Source organism: Leuresthes tenuis, unplaced genomic scaffold, assembly GCF_036924035.1.
Source record: "Leuresthes tenuis unplaced genomic scaffold, fLeuTen1.0.hap1 SCAF_2, whole genome shotgun sequence".
NCBI classification, from domain to species: domain Eukaryota; kingdom Metazoa; phylum Chordata; class Actinopteri; order Atheriniformes; family Atherinopsidae; genus Leuresthes; species Leuresthes tenuis.
Genome location: NW_027325356.1, coordinates 17,670,869 through 17,684,505, shown reverse-complemented (window position 1 = coordinate 17,684,505; position 13,637 = coordinate 17,670,869). Strand labels below are relative to the sequence as shown.

The 13,637-nt window shown below is 38.0% G+C and overlaps 1 protein-coding gene across 1 annotated transcript in view; it reads right to left on the bottom strand.

Annotated features, from left to right (window-relative positions):
• Positions 1-1,287: 1,287 nt before the first annotated feature.
• spon1a (spondin 1a) overlaps positions 1,288-13,637 on the bottom strand; it is a 66,674-nt gene continuing 54,324 nt past the window's right edge. Inside the window, exons 9-16 of the mRNA XM_072381241.1 lie at positions 12,239-12,379; positions 9,141-9,216; positions 8,842-9,024; positions 4,160-4,330; positions 3,892-4,059; positions 3,566-3,730; positions 2,309-2,575; positions 1,288-2,200 (exon numbers count right to left, since the gene is read on the bottom strand). Of these exons, the coding sequence (XP_072237342.1) occupies positions 2,037-2,200; positions 2,309-2,575; positions 3,566-3,730; positions 3,892-4,059; positions 4,160-4,330; positions 8,842-9,024; positions 9,141-9,216; positions 12,239-12,379 (1,335 nt within the window). The 3' untranslated portion in view covers positions 1,288-2,036. The remainder of the gene's footprint in view (positions 2,201-2,308; positions 2,576-3,565; positions 3,731-3,891; positions 4,060-4,159; positions 4,331-8,841; positions 9,025-9,140; positions 9,217-12,238; positions 12,380-13,637) is intronic.

The following is a 13,637-nucleotide window of genomic DNA, read 5'->3' as shown; positions in this document are numbered from 1 at the left end:
ATTAAATTAAATGCTACTTAAAGGAATTTAATCAGTGCTAAGAATTTCAGATGCTGTCAGTGGTATTTGTAATTGTGTCCTTCTACTGTAGGTTAAGTTGAAATTTAGATGATAAAGTCTTTGGTTCATATTGATAGCCTGCTGTAAAAGCTCTGATGCATACACTGAACACTGCTTTATCATTGTGTGCTGTGCTGTGCTGTGCTGTGCTGTGCTGTGCGTAAGTCACCTCTGAGATAGAGTTAGAATGTATAACTTACATTCACCTTGCCTGTTAAAACTTTTGATGCACAAAAGACAGTTAGGGTTCTAAGTTATGATGAAAGATGCAGCTTAACTAATGTGGCAGAGATGCTTTCATGTCTACCTAACTTTGTGAAAAACAGGCTAAATGAGCAAGAGGATCAGTTTTTCACGTTGGCAGTATGGCCTGCCCCCAGAACAATGAATATTCATGAATATGTTCACAGACAGAGAAAACTCATTAGAATATCACAAAGGCATGAAAGGTCTAGTTGCATCTTTTAAGATGGTTCCATGTCTGATCTCAGAACTGCAGCTTGGCTACATAAGCAGCAGCAATATTTTTTAACGTCTCAGTCATGCCTGTAATAGTTCCCACTCCATGTTTCCATTGCCTGTGAAGTGTGTAGGCTTTCCCCATGTGTGGTTGCGTTGGCATGGAAACAGGAATGGCATTGTGATGTGTGTATTGAATTTTTCACCTCTGTGCCCCGAGTTTCGCGCTGAGGAAAGCCTGACACCGACCTCCCCCCACCTTCTATACAAGAAGGGGTAGGGGCAAAATCTTTCCAGATCTCAGCCAACACATGTACCAAAAGAAAACTCCCCAACCTCTTTGATCCTGTAAAGAGAGACCACACCATCTGCGAGATTAACGAAAGACCTCTTCCTCAGGCTCCTCATTTTACGTCTAGCGGTCTAGCAGGACAGCACTGCAGTGCCGTAAAATTTCTCGTCCATCTCGTACTGTAGTTGGGATACTGAGCGGCAAATGTTCGGTTTCAGGCAGATTCAGCATGCTTCTTTAATCACAAAATCAAATAAACTATCCTTACTAATTTATCTTCAAAATTTCCCTTGCGGTAAATTTATATTTCTTTGGAGAGATGTAGAATGGGAAAAGCAGGACTCAGCTAGTGCAGTCTCAGGAATGTCTTTTTTCTTAAAGAAAGGCAAAGGTTTTAAGCGTGGTGTCACCATCTAGTGGCAGGACAAGTATTTATTAAGTAGTATTTGCCTGAATAAAAACACAGATCCATGTGACAACTTGTCACATTTACTTTTATTGTAAAGGTGATATTATTCCAAAATATTAATATGTTAGAGGGACAGAGATAAAGAAAAAGAGGGAAATACATCTAGAAAACATCTACACAACACTTTGGTAAGAATCTTGGGAAAAATTCTTATTTAAAAAATTACACTGCAAAAAATAGCACATTTTCTAATAATGTTTCAAATCATATAGATGTCAATCATGACGCATCTACATGTACAACAATATAACTGGGTAAAAAAAAATCAATTGGGCATTTTGTGTCCCAGAGACAACTAAACAACTGAAGGCATTAAAAACACTGGAATGGCTGGGCATCTGTGCTTTGAAATCTGGAATAAATTGTACTACTTAAGGATACCACAATAAAACAGTTCTTTACCTTATCATTATATCAGTTTATAGTTCATAATAATATTTCTCAAGATATATTATACCACAACAAGTTTACAGTAACGTTGCAAAAGAGTCATGTGTATCAGAGCTAGTTTGAAAGCACAGCAGAATCAGCCAAGTTTAAATTCAGAGTTTCTTAGAGAGATCATAGAGTTCATCCTCTTTTAATGTCAACTGAACTGAGCTCTGGATTTAACCAATGCAGATTCAAGAATGTGTCATATCAGCCCTAAACAGAGTGCATTGGATCATTGTGCAACAGTGTGACCTGTTCTCTCCTCAGCCCCACTGTCATCCCACGTCAGCCCTCATCCACACTACCCCATTCCACCCCCCCTTCCTAACAGGGGTGCACATTGCACGCCCTGATCTCCTTCCTGTCCTTACAGCTGGACAGCTGGGCAGTCTTAAACTTCTGCTTCACTGTCATGAGGCGCTCTTGAATACCTCCACCGCAAGGCTTGGTACATTCTGTCCAGCTTGACCATGGTCTCATTCTACAGCCTAAAAGTAAAAAAAAAAAAAAAGTGTTTTTAAAAATGGATGGATGATCAGAGCGATATATGTGTGTTGTTGTTGATGTGAATCAAAGACAGAAGGATGGTTACCAACCTGGATGCTCAGATGTGCCCTCAGCTCTGCCCTGTTTGCTCCTCCGTTTTTCTCGCTGCTCCTTGCGTCGTCTCTTCTCATCACTGTTGCCTTGTCCTCTGTTACACTTCCTAATCTTACACTTCTTCCTTTGGATGGTTTCAGAGCAGGGGTCTCCACTAAACTGAGGTTCCAGCATTACAATGCGAGTCCGGATTGTGTGACCTTTTCCACAGGACTTATTGCACTCTGACCACTCGGTCCACTCTGACATGGCACAGTCGATGGCTGAGGATAAAGAACAAGTGAGATGAGCTAAAAGGAAGCCGTCACAGAAAAGTGACCCAGTGGAAAGTAACTGATAAGATAGAGAGAATAGCAATTTTAGGTACAGTGTATATAACCACAGGTGACATAATCCTGATGGAGACACATTCCTGTTTGCTGAGAAGTCTCAATTTACTAATGAAGTTTTCCTTGGATTCATTTATAAGAATGTTCCTAAGAAAAGCGCTGTTCAGATTCATGAAATGTTCTCAAACCACAGATTAAAAAGGGTACCAGGCTGTGGAGATGTGTTGACATTTAAGAGGACGTTGAGACAGAAATAACAAATCATAAAGTTACGTAAAATAAGTAAAAAGAAAAGAGACACACTATATTCTCTTTGCTCGGATTATACAAGGATGTAAAATATTCTACAGTGTGACTGTTTTAGAGAATTCAGTCCTGATTCCATACTGGAGAGAAGTCGCTCATTGATCCACCCAGGAATGTTTGCTGCTGTGCCACGAGTTTCAGTTTTAGACATGTTTGCAGTAACCCCCTTTTTTTTTTTAACTCAAAGTGTTGTGCAAGTACTTTTCTGAAACATCTGATGTATTTGTATCACAGCCGAACTTAAGTTAGTTCATTTCACTTTTTTTTCCACAGCTATCTGGGGACCCACAAAAAATATCTCAAAACCACCATTGGGATCCCAAACCCAAAGGCTGAGAATCACAGATTCAAAGTATTTCACAGGAGTTTTTAATTCCAGCTGAATCTTTAATTTACTATGTTAAACCTTAAGACACAGCGGCACATACCAAGTTAAATAGTTACATATGATGTGATAGAATGGATAAATGCGACAGAGGCTCTGTGAGCTCATTTGATTATAACTGGTGTGTGTGTCTTCGTCAAGGATTCTGGTTTCATTAAAAAAAGATATTACCATAAATTATACATGCACATGTTCAGTGTGTGGGTGTGTAGATTAGGATGTTTATTACTTACGACACTCTGGTAGCATGCACTTCTCCACCTGTTCTAACTCTTCTTTACACTCTCCAAGTTCCACGGGGGATTTGAGCACGCGCTGTCGTGTCCTCAAACCCTTTCCACACGTCACGCTACAGTCACTCCAGTCAGACCATGGAGTCAGCAGGCAAGGGATTGTATCTATTCAAACAAGAATCCCTCAGTGAGTCATACGCTCATTGTTAGGAATTATAAGAAATATGCAGAAATAGAGAACAAACACTAAATAGGATTATACATTAATTTACTGCTAGGCTAGGATGTGTGAAGATAGTTGCGGTAATGAAAATGTAGCTACTCACGACATTCCGGCATCATACACTTTTCCACTTCTAGAACCTCGGCCCCACAAATGGAACCATCTGCGGGAGGCATCTTCACCGTGCGCTCCCTCCTCTTCAAGCCATGACCACATGTGGCACTGCAGAAATCCCATTCACCCCACTCTGTGACCAGGCAACTGCTGGGAGCTGAGGTCCAGAAAGAAAGATAAGGCAAACACTAAAACACCAATTGTGAATCATTATGTTAATCTGAGTTTTATAAATGCACCAGAAAGAGGACACTCACAGCACTCCTCATTAACCACACAGCTCTCAGTCTCCTCTGTGGGCAGAGTGCACAGTGAACCATCATCAGGAAACTGTTTAACATAACGCTCCCGGGAACGTGTGCCCATTCCACAGGACACACTACACGGAGACCAAGTGATCCATTCTGACATCATACAAGTAGAGGCATCTAAAGAGACAAAATAAATATGTCAGAAAGTCCTGGGGCATTGATTTTAATAAAAAAAAAATTAAAAAAAGAAATACATATAAATACACATCAGTTCAGAAATGCAATCACACTAAATCAAAATGAAAAAGGCACTTCATATATTTACACAGAACAATCAAAGTCTTGAACTGCATGTAATTAATTACAACTAATTATAATGTACAACTAACACCATTACTGACCTATTATATAATTATAAGAGTGTCAGTTAAAATATCCCACAAAATTTGAACTAAGGCATCAGTATAATATTCACACCGTGTGAATACTATATGTATTTGATATTGAATTATTTTTTGTGGTTAATCCATTATGACAATTCAACTGACAGAAAGAAATGAGGTTAGGAACAACAAAGCCAAACAAAACAATATGTTCAATCAAGTGTAAGGATAGAAACAGCTGTTTACAGCCCTTATGGTAAACTAAAGAAAATTTCTGTTTAGAAAAGCCTCCATCTGATGTCAGAAAATGTAGGCAAAGGGAACATTTTAGCATTGGACATCCCATTGAACTCTCAACACTCCCATATCATAAATTATCTGCACGAAGGAAAGTTAGTTTAAACTTGGGAGTACAGTTAGATGTATTACTGTAGAGTGTTAAGCATGTTCTCTTGATAAGCTGCACCCAATTGTAATTAGGATCCAGATGAATTTTTAAACTCATATGCCACTGATATAGAAGATTTACCTGTGAAAAATAGATTTGACTGAACACAAAATTGCATCATGCATAATTTGACTAAAAATAATGACCTACAGTTGTTGGTATGTAAATGTATATGTTTTTTTTACTTTAAGACACTGAACAGATAACAAAAAAATTCAAATTTTGTATTTATAAACTTAAATAAATATTTTAATCACTTTCTAGCAGTTAAATTTCTATTTTTCAATCCAACAATTATTGTCAGACACTGTAGAGGATAAAGCACCAGATATTAGGAAGCTGCTCTTAATTAATTTAGTTACACCATGGTAGGTATGGTAGACACTGAGTATCATATTAATCTCAGTCTCACATAAAAAGACAACACTGCAAGTTCATCAAATTATTCCCCAGCTGCCTGGCCCAAATTATCTTGATCCCAACCCAAAATGTACCCATATTGGTCCTTTGCAGATGTCCCTGCAAGTAACTATTATCAATCAATGTGAAATCTGTATCACACTAATATGAAATTGATGGTGTTTTGAGAAAAATTATAATGCTATTTAAAAGCTTCCACAGTCTTTAGCGCTTTTCTTGTTGCAGGCTTGATCATACCAAGAACAACATGCACGAGTACAGTGCGATAGAACATGGGAAAGTGCAGGTTAGCTCCAGGTTTCACATCACATAAATCTACATATGTACCATCCTGTTACCATAAATTATGTATTTTGTATTAATTTTGCTCTTTCAAGTTGTAGAATGTTTGTTGAGACGCTTAACACTGGTCTATGAATCATTTAAGCATAAAAAGACAATTAACTCAAGTGATCAACCAATGTTATGTCATCACATAACAACACAACAGACATCTTAGCTAATAACACATTCTGAATGGTATCTTAAGGTGCATTGTTACTAGCAGGCTCTCAGAAAGACACATTGGTTATTCCCATTTCTTTAGTTGTATCTACAAAAAAATGCCATAGATAACACAGTTTGACAGGCATGAAATAGTTATGCCTATACTATAGCAACAACAATGTGGTTTCCAAGGAGCTATTAGCTGAAAACGTGGCATATCTCAGACATGGTGTGCAGTGCGTCGTGAAAAAAACAGGAAAAGTGCAGGACAAAAGAAGAGGCCGACCTGAATAACTATCAACTTCAGAAGAACATTATGTTAAGGTCGAATCCAGCAAAGACCTGACACAGGACCTAAGAGATGATCCTTCTACTGTTAGCTGAAAGCCCTCATCAGAAATGGCAGAAGGATGGCTGTAAAGAAGTCATTCTACCTATTTGTGGGAATAAATAGAAAAAATAACCTGATTATGCAGTTAGCTTCTCACTTGTCAATAAACTATGTATCTTTAATATCTTATAGTGTATATATATATCTTTAATATATTATGTAATATTTAAATTAGTTTGGTGAAACAGACCATTACCTAATGTTGTAAAAATAACTAATTTCTAGTAAATACGAGTAGATGAGCAAAGCAAATTAAACTTAGAGAGCACACTGCAGTAATAAATCTGTTACATCTGATAACTTTGCATTCATATATACTGTAACAAGACTGGTAAACACATTCTCTCACATTAATCCAGATTATGTTGTGCACATTACACCCACCAGCTATCTGTCTCTTCAGAAAGAAACATGTTGCCACATATTTACAGAGTAGAGATGGCATGACATGGAATTAAAAATACTCTTTGCTCCAAATACCTCTGCTGGTGTGTCCTTTTACCTCTCGCTATCCTTTACCCCCCTCTGTCTCAGTTTACTTCTACCTCTCTGCTGTTATAAATAGTTAAATAAAGGTCCACAAGGACAAACATAATTTATAAACTGATTTGACAGTTAAGACCAATTCCAATCTTGTAATTCCAAGAATGGGCATTATTGTCTTTAAACATTTGAGTTGAATTAAAATGGGATAGTGACAGTTTATGTTTTGTTTGGATTGGATTCAAAATGATATTGTGACTGGCAAAATCTGCAGTCTCTGTTTAAATTTGAGATTGTTCATGGGTCATGTTGAATGAACCATGAAAGGATTACATACCAGACACAAACATCCATTGTAATATCCATCCATCCATCCATCCGTCCATTCTCTACACCCACCTAATCCAATTTAAGGATGCGGGAGGGCATGGAGCCTATCTCAGCTAGAGTACACCCTGGACAGGTCACCTGTCCATCAAGACTTTTTTTTTTTGTGGTGTATAAGCAGTCAGTCAGGCTATAAGGAGGAAGCATTACTGACATATCCTGAATGTGTTACTGGCACCTATGGGAGGAAGAATGGGTGACCTAATCATCTATGAGTGGTGTGCAACAGACTGGGAGATTTTTTTGTTTCAATGAATAGTTCAGGGAACAGAAGACAAACAGAGATATTACTATTTTTGCATATTTACTATTTAAAGCAACACTTGAACCCTAAAACCATGTGTCCTTCTGATAGGTTTGAAGGGCATTAAACTTTGCACATTCCCAGGCCTGAGGCTTCCCTGGAGCAGCCAGGGGCTGAGACACTGCACTACAGAACTTTGGTTTTCTGCTCAGCAACAACACTGTTTTGCTTTACGGTACTAAGTAACCCACTGGCAACAAGATAATGACACACATTTGCCATAACAAATTAAGTTAAAAAAATGCACTGTTGTCATTAAAAATAAACTTTGATTAAAACAGAAATAGAAAAGAAAAGATGCGAAGAAAAAGAGCTGAATTTAAAGAGCAAGACACGGGAAAAGAGTAAAAAATCTAATTGGATTTTGGTGACAGATAAATGCAGGGTTACCTTTATAGTTGCAATTAGTAAGTAATAAATGGTAAGCTCCCTTGTTCTGTCAGGTTTGTTCAGCTTGGCTCTGTGGATGAAATTGCTGACGTATGGGTTTAAATTCATGAAAATAATTCAATCATGATCATTTCTCCATCTGCTCTGTATAGTGTGCAAATCAGAGAAGAGACTGAAACTGTGGTTGATTCCTGTTAAAAAAATAAATAAAAATGAAACAATGAAACATGTTTTTTACTCCTGGAATTGGAAATACACAACATTACAGCAGCGTGTCCGTCCATGTTGTTATTTACACTTTGAAATGGGCTTATCGTTTTCATTTCTGCCTCACAGATAAAGCCTCAGTTAGCCACCTCTGTTCCATTTCAGCCTAATATGGAAATAGTTTATTCTCAAGTAAAACGTTTTTGGACAGTTTTTGCAATTTTAGCACCAAAGTCTTAGGATTTTGCAGCCTTTACAAATGTCCTCTGCTAGCTTTAAGTAGATGGCATGTATATGCATGTATATAATGTACATCACATTGCATATGCATTGATTTCACAAATATGTCACATTCAAAAATGTAAATCTGAACAGCAAGTTATTTTATGTTTTGTCTATTTGTGAAGATGTTACTATATCACATAAATATCACCTTATATAAAAATATGCAGTGTTATTCTTGTTAGATCTGGCAACATTGGCCCACTGACATTTTTTGTAGCTTTTAGGTGTTTTGTTGTCAACCTCTCTTGTTTATAGGTATCACTATACATGTGCAGGCCTCAGATGCAGATTTGTTACATCACACAACTGTGGGGGGAGCCAAAGAGCAAGAAATTGCCAACTTCTGTAGTGATGCTTTAAATGCCGCAGCAGAAAGGCATCTTCCTGAAGATGTTTAGTGTATGCTGAATCTTTGGAAAACTCTAATTAAATCTGATCCCAAGAGCTGGAATAAGGGTAACTGATGTTAGTCCAGTCCAGTCCAATCTTTAGCTAGATACTCACCCTCATCACTGCATCCAGGCCCCATGCATGGCTCGAAATCCTGAGTGTGTGGACAGGGAACACTCAGGTCCAACTGGGCCTTCAGCATCCTCTGCCTCATCCGCTTGCCCTTTTCACAAGTAGCCGAGCTGCACGCAGACCATGGAGACCAGTTGGAGTAGATGCATGTTTCAGGAGTGTCATCTAAAAGATGGAAAGCGTCAGTAACACACTGTAATAGTTTGCAACTCGTGTGTGCATGTGTCTGTGTGTGACAGACAGAGCGAGAGTAAAGCCAATCAAGAAAACAGGATTCATACCTTCCTCCTTCTCTTCCTGGGCAATATCTGCAACAATGTCGTCCACATTGTCAGGCACAATGTTGCACTGTTCACCCTGTGGACACATAGTATTAGTACAGTAGTAAAGGAAAGCACACAATGTGAAGACATTTAATAAGGAAATATAAGAGCACATTTTCCATGATGTTAGATGGACTGAATCATGTTCCCACAGCTGCCTCTAGATGCCACTGAAGGACCATTATCCTTTTATCCTTTTCTGGTTTGCAGACACGACAATTTGTTTCACCTCCAACAAAATTCGAAGTAGAAAAAGGATCTTTCATAAGAAATTAATTTGAATAGGTGCTATGTGGCCTTTTTTTTCCTACTTAATGACTTATTTAGTCAAATTACAATATGAGTTGAATTAAACATTTAAATATGACATCAAAACATGAAAATGAGTGAACAGTTTTATATTTATATTATCTACATTTCTATAATCTATATTGAAATCCTAAAGATACATAAACAGTAATGTTTGGAAATATTTGGATTGTTTTTTTTGTCTTTTTTAGCCACTTAATTAAAGATTTACAAGCTTCTTTTTTCATAATGAATAAGGGCTTTCAGGGTTTTATCAACTTTATTTTAAGGGTATTCACATCCGAACTGGAGAAAAGATTTAAAAGTTACAGCTGTTTAATATGTAGAACTCTGCTCAGGGGATGGAACATAATTGGACACATGAAAGTAACATGTAAATAGTTGTCTTTCATATTTTGTGAGAAATTGTTTACAGAAAATGCCTCAAGCCTGGATTACATGGACAACACCAATAAATGGGTAAGCAGCTTACTGAACTTTACTTAACTTACTGAATTTGTCAGCTCATTCTGCCTTTAATTTTGTCTTTGGTAAGTGACATGCAGCTTGTTCAGGTTAAGCTAACTCAGCCACTGCAGAATTTTCAACTTCTTTACCTTGAAAAACTCTAAGCTTGCTTTGCATTATGTTTTTGGTCATTGTCCATTTGTGCTGTGAATTTTCAGTTTATCTACCTTTGCCAGATGTTGCTGAATGTGAGCAGACAATAGCTCTCTACACACAGGCTGCAAGATCGTAGATATAAAATACCTATGATCTTGATCATATAATTTCCCTTTTGGATAAATAAAGTCTTTTTTCATTTTATTGTGCTTCTCTTGCACCTTTAACTTCACATTGTGAGTTCACAGCAATAAATTCCAAATTTAAATACTACAGAGGAACTTTTAACTTACTGAACTGATGAGGAACTAACAAAGAAGTAACCCACGTGTCCATTAAACAGCTTTTGAGTCAATATTTCAGTATTTCGTTAAATGTTATCCAAAAACCCTTTAGGATTAAAGCAAAGTACCTGCCCTTTGAGTCAATATTCATTACGGAGCTGTAACTTGAACATGTTTTGACTATCATCTAAAACCGAAAAACATTGTGCCTGTGTCCGAATGTCTCCTGACCTAATTAAACATGTCCCAAAAATATGCTAAAAGTATTTGACCCATAACCACATGTCAACCTTAAGACTTGGATGGCTCCATCAGCAGATGGGCGATATACATGTATGACGCAGAACCTAATAAATATTCATGGGCCAGCTCATCAAATGAGGTATGACAAAAATCAAAATATAGTCACGGCTACATTTTTTTGGTCGCATGTTTTGAAGAATTGCCAGTTTCTGCCTTCACATGCATACAAATTGTTTACATCAATACAAGCATTGTCAGCATCAACCCTCGTCAGGGGAATTGTACCAGTCATCAGTTCTATGTGTATGCACACTGCAAGAGCTCTCACTGTGTAAGAGCTCTTCCATCTTGTGCATAGCCTCAGAAGGAGATAAATTCTCCAGAACCAACAGCAGAATAACATTGCTGCTTATCAATACTATGATCTTTGATAATTTAGCCCTGATGTCCAATGTGGGTTTAAGTACCCATTCCAACCTAAGCCACAGTTGACTGAAAGCCCACTATCAATACAGTCCCAAAGTAGCCTATGGTTTTTGCATCTCTCTCTTTTATGCCCAACAAATGAAATATATAGGGCTTTGAAGGATAAGATTGAAAACCTTAATGTTCCCACAAGAACTCACCATATTATTCATCAAAAAGTCAGGCCATACTAGTCAACATCCGCTGGGGTCTGTCATAGCGTGGTAAATTGCCTCATACGTCATGTTTCCCACATCTTTTACAGTAAATATTTTCATAGCAACAACACTGTTCAACCTGCGCCTGACCATTAGAAGTTATGTTTGCGCATGCATAATGTACTTCCTGTATGACTTCTTCTAGTTCTGTTCAGTTCAGTTTAGCTTGCCTCAAGCAGAAATATAAACAGTTATGGCACAGTGTTGATGTCATAACTCTCACACAATAATCAAGGTGGCAAGGGTGATATCTGTTTTAGTGCTTAACAGGCTCAGGCACTGACCAATACAAGATTATATTCACAAAAAAGGCCTGATTAATTGATCTACCTCTAGAAATATTCCCTTTCTGCTTTGGTCTGCTCACCCATGAAGTAGAGCTGTTTAGACAACTACTGACTGCCATTTGATAATAGAGTGTATAAATGTAGTTATATTATTCTTTTATTATGTTAAAAAATGACTTTATAAACAAGCTAATCTAATAATAATTGAATGGTTTGAAATGTAAGGTGTACACTCTGCACTGATCAACTGCTCTGTGGATGCACAGGACTGAATCCATCTTTGTGTCCACTGGTCCATCATGAAGACATGGAAAGGCTTCTTCATCTCACTGTCTCTTCCTCTGAGCAGTTCACAATAACGGTGTGTCACAAACTGTCACACATAATACCAGCATAAGTCATGTGCTAGTCGAATAGGGGCAGAGAAAAAAAAAGGGAAAATCCTAATTCAGCTCTTTTCTGTCCCTGAACTGCCCTCTGCTGTAATCTACACAAAACAAGTCAGGGCCATGATGCCACATGCATAGCCATTGCAAACACTTCAACGTGTCTGCATGCTTATTGTCACTTGATTGAATATACTGTTATCAAAGCCACTAATTATTTGGATTTTCTCGAAGAACTGTCTGGAAGGAGGACAAACAGACCTTTCTGGCAATGCGTTCCACTACCACTCTGGCCACAGAAGTGATGGCACCTCCCTCAGGATCATAAAATGGGCTTTGCGGATGATCCAGACTGGTTAGTGGACGGATCTTATCCTGGGGCGCAGTGGGTTTGTTGGGAGACTAAAAGAACAACACAGAAAGTTTAAAAAAAAAAGAAACAGAGAGAGAAAGAGAGAGAGAGAGAAAATATATGGGCCACAAAGCAGTGGAACTTTGGGATTTCAGAAATAACACAGTGTCAGGATCTTTTTTGAAAAACAGATTTGTACTAGTATAAAGACCACAAAGACATTCAAAGTTACACAAAATAAAAGTCACCCAAAGTCCAAGTTTCAAAGTCAGTGAGCAGCTGTGAAGGAGCAATATACTTTATAGGGGATATGTTCTTTTTAGTCAACAGTAAAGGTCTGCCAGCATGGGGTTGATAGAAGCAATGCCAGAGGCAGTCTGGAGGCAGAAGACCAGTCCATTCTTCACCCCCCCCCAACTGAGGCCATTCAGAAAAAAAAGAGCAAGAGCAGCACTGTCTGTGTGAGAGAGGAAGATAGGGGCAAGGGTAGTGAGTGCCCAGTGATTAAAAGATACAGTTAAAGTAATGGCACAAAGGATAGATACCATTACTCTGTTACAGGCCTGCGCTTTTAATGACTTTGTAATAGAGAGCCAAAGTCCCCCGAGTTCGTCATAGCCACTGTTCCCCCACCCTCAGCTGTGCATTTTTAAAGCAAGGGTCTGTTTTTGAACTGCTTTAAAATGATATACGAGCTATTTGCTTACTCTGCTAAAAAATCAACTCACAGACTCAGAAAGCTTTTATTTAACTTAATATGTAGGAGTATTTAAGGAGATAGCATCTTTAAGATTTTAGCACTGCAGCAGTATAACTCTTAATTTTCTGGAAGATTAATTAATTTTATAGTCCCACAACTGTAACACTAGATAAACTTAAGGTTACCCCCAACTCACTTTATTCCTGTTTTTCAGCTGGACATTTATTTTCTATAGATCTGAGTGACCATATCATTTAAAACTGCTAGGACTACATAGAACCTAAAATTATTTGTATTGTGTTTGCGAGTTCAGATTTGACTGACATAAGAATGGTAGAAGTGATGCAATAGTATATGCTTATAATTGTGGTTACTTTATGGTATTAGTGCCTTTATAAGCCTCAAGGAGTGATGAAGAAATCAAAATGTGATTTAATCCATCAGCTGTAACGTTTTTGGAAATGGAGACAAGAGTACTGTACAAATAAGTATGTGTGCGTGCGTGCGTGCGTGCGTGTGTGTGTGTGTGTGTGTGTGTGCATGGAGTGCAGTTCGGTGGGTTCATCTGTGAGCTTTGAGGGATCAGCCAGAGGTTTCACAAATGCGGT